General features: G+C 48.8%; 1 protein-coding gene across 1 annotated transcript; it reads right to left on the reverse strand.

The window, feature by feature from the left end:
* Positions 1-331: 331 nt before the first annotated feature.
* LOC138301388 (heat shock 70 kDa protein-like) lies at positions 332-2,938 on the reverse strand. The gene has a single exon (XM_069241825.1). It carries the CDS (start codon positions 2,613-2,615, stop codon positions 678-680), a length of 1,938 nt encoding a protein of 645 aa, XP_069097926.1. The 5' UTR covers positions 2,616-2,938; the 3' UTR covers positions 332-677.
* Between the last annotated feature and the right edge of the window lie 269 nt (positions 2,939-3,207).

Consider the following 3,207-nt stretch of genomic DNA (forward strand, 5'->3'; position numbering starts at 1 on the left):
ATTTACATTTCTTTGGGTCCCCGTCCATCATCAAGTACTCAAAACTCATCCACCTCTTCACATGGTGAGTGCCATTTTCTTATTTCAGGCTTCGTTCTGATACACGTACACACAGCAAAAAAATTATTTGTGAAGTTGTTTTTGTACCGTGCAAAGCACTGGACTTATAGTGTCAGGTCTTCAGGTCTGTACCCCCTCAATACATATTGTAACCTGGTATTAAACCCGCGATCTTCCCCCAAACACAACCCAAGGCACACATCATACAAACTTCGGTACAAGGCCTTTATTCACAAATACACTCTAAATTAAATGAAAAGCAACATGGACATGACGAGTTCAGTCATTTTATTACAAAAATAAAACATTATAGTTGTTGTATGTACACTCAAGCAGTCAATATCAAATGGTGCTGCAAGTCAAATGTCTTTAGTATAACATTAACCCATTACCTACAGATTAAAAAGATGGAAAAGGCATAGACTTAATCAATACATTTGGTCGTAGAAACCTCTGAATGACCCGTAAGAATCTGTAAAAAAAACGTTTTTTTAGTCCATTACTGTCCATGTTTCATCCACCTGTTCAGTGGTGGGTCCATGAGAATAGTATGTTACAGTCCATCATGAATCCACTTCTGTGGAAGGGACATGGAAATAATATATTACTGTCCGCCATTAATCCACCTCCTCAATAGTAGGTCCAGTGCTGGAGCTCCCTTGGCGGGCCTGAGCTCCGCAGCTCCCACTAGGCATTCCCCCGGGCATCTCGCCCTGGTAAAGTTTGGTGATGATGGAATTACAGACTTTCTCCAGCTCTTTCTGCTGGTGCTCATACTCTTCCTTCTCTGCCATCTGGTTGTTCTCCATCCAGGAAATGGTCTGATTACATTTGTCCACAATCTTTTTCCGGTCATCTTCGCTGATCTTGTCTTTAAGATTGTCACCCTCCACTGTGCTCTTCATGTTGAAAGCGTAGGACTCCAGTGTGTTCTTTGCAGAGACCTTCTCTCTCTGGGCTTCATCATCTGCTTTGTACCTCTCAGCCTCCTGCACCATCCTCTCAATCTCCTCTTTGCTCAGCCGACCTTTGTCATTGGTGATAGTTATCTTGTTCTGTTTGCCTGAACTCTTGTCCACAGCAGAGACATTCAAGATACCATTGGCATCGATGTCAAAAGTCACCTCTATCTGTGGCACACCACGAGGGGCAGGTGGGATTCCACTCAGCTCAAATTTCCCAAGAAGACTGTTGTCCTTGGTCATTGCTCTTTCACCCTCATAAACTTGGATCAGGACACCAGGCTGGTTATCAGAGTAGGTGGTGAAGATCTGGGTTTGCTTAGTTGGGATGGTGGAGTTGCGTTTTATGAGGACAGTCATCACACCACCTGCTGTCTCGAGACCCAGTGAGAGCGGTGCTACATCTAGGAGAAGCAGGTCCTGCACATTCTCAGACTTGTCACCCATCAGGATGGCAGCTTGCACAGCTGCACCGTAGGCAACAGCCTCGTCTGGGTTGATGCTTTTGTTCAGTTCTCTGCCATTGAAAAAGTCCTGCAGCAGTTTTTGGATTTTAGGGATGCGGGTGGATCCTCCAACTAGCACAATTTCATGGATCTGAGCTTTGTCCAATTTGGCATCCCTCAAAGCCTTCTCCACAGGTTCAAGGGTCCCTCTGAAGAGGTCAGCACACAACTCCTCAAAGCGTGCTCTGGTGATGGAAGTGTAGAAATCAATGCCTTCGAAAAGGGAGTCAATCTCAATGCTAGCCTGAGTGCTGGAAGACAGGGTTCTCTTGGCTCGCTCACAAGCAGTTCTCAGCCTCCGAACTGCCCTCTTGTTGTAGCTGATGTACTTCTTGTGCTTTCTCTTGAATTCCTCAATGAAATGATTGACCATTCGGCTGTCAAAGTCTTCACCTCCCAGGTGGGTGTCTCCAGCTGTAGCCTTCACTTCAAAGATGCCATCATCAATTGTTAGAATGGAGACATCAAAGGTCCCTCCACCAAGGTCAAAGATCAGGACATTGCGTTCTCCGCTGCCACTCTTGTCCAGACCATAGGCGATGGCTGCTGCTGTGGGCTCATTGACGATCCTCAGCACATTCAGACCAGCAATAACCCCAGCATCTTTAGTAGCCTGCCTCTGAGAGTCATTGAAATAAGCAGGCACAGTGATGACAGCATTTGAGACTGGGTGGCCCAGGTATGCTTCAGCGGTCTCCTTCATTTTGATCAGCACCATGGAAGACACCTCTTCAGGGGAGAAAGTCTTGTTCTCCCCTTTGTACTCCACCTGCACCTTGGGCTTGCCACCATCGCTCACCACTTTGAAGGGCCAGTGCTTCATGTCAGCCTGCACCACTGTGTCATTAAACTTCCTGCCAATCAGTCTCTTGGCATCAAAGACGGTGTTCTGGGGGTTGAGGGACACCTGGTTCTTGGCAGCGTCTCCAATGAGCCTCTCAGTGTCTGTGAAGGCCACATAGCTGGGGGTGGTGCGGTTGCCCTGGTCGTTGGCGATGATCTCCACCTTGCCATGCTGGAAGACTCCCACACAGGAGTAGGTGGTGCCCAGGTCGATGCCAATGGCGACTCCTTTAGGTGCAGACATCTTCTGCAGTGCTGCCCGAGTATAGCCCCGCTTGAAGATGCTTCACCCTCTCCCTTGTAAATCCTTCTTTTGTCAACAGCCGAATGTCTTCAACAAGTGCACCCGGGCAGACGTCTGTGCGAGATGTGCTCTTCTGCGTGTCGATCTCTCGGCTACAGGCACTCCACTTGCGCTGCAGTCGCCTCCCTGTCCGGTGGCTGAAAGAAGTCTCGCTCCCTCTCCGCGGTGTACTTCTCTGAGTAATGACAGCTGACGGGCAGCGCAATGTATTTATACTCTGTCTGCGAAAGGGCTCGTGCGAGACCAACCAATCACTGCGTGCCCAGCCACCCTCCCTTCGACTTCATTCCCGAATGTTCCCGATGTCTCTTCGGCCGAGAACCTTCTAGCGCTCGCCAGCACAAGCGCCACAATCTGGGGACCCTAACAACCAATCAGACCGAGTTAGAATCCTGACGTCACTACACAGGCGAGCAAAACAGAAAAGGGACTAAAGCCTCGTGGTGCTCCAGGATGGGCCATGTTGGACGAGTGCCTCGGGCAGAGGCATCTGTGCGACCTGATCCGAAACATAAGGCGCTATATTAAAATT

Source organism: Pleurodeles waltl, chromosome 6 (genome assembly GCF_031143425.1).
Source record: "Pleurodeles waltl isolate 20211129_DDA chromosome 6, aPleWal1.hap1.20221129, whole genome shotgun sequence".
NCBI classification, from domain to species: Eukaryota; Metazoa; Chordata; class Amphibia; order Caudata; family Salamandridae; genus Pleurodeles; species Pleurodeles waltl.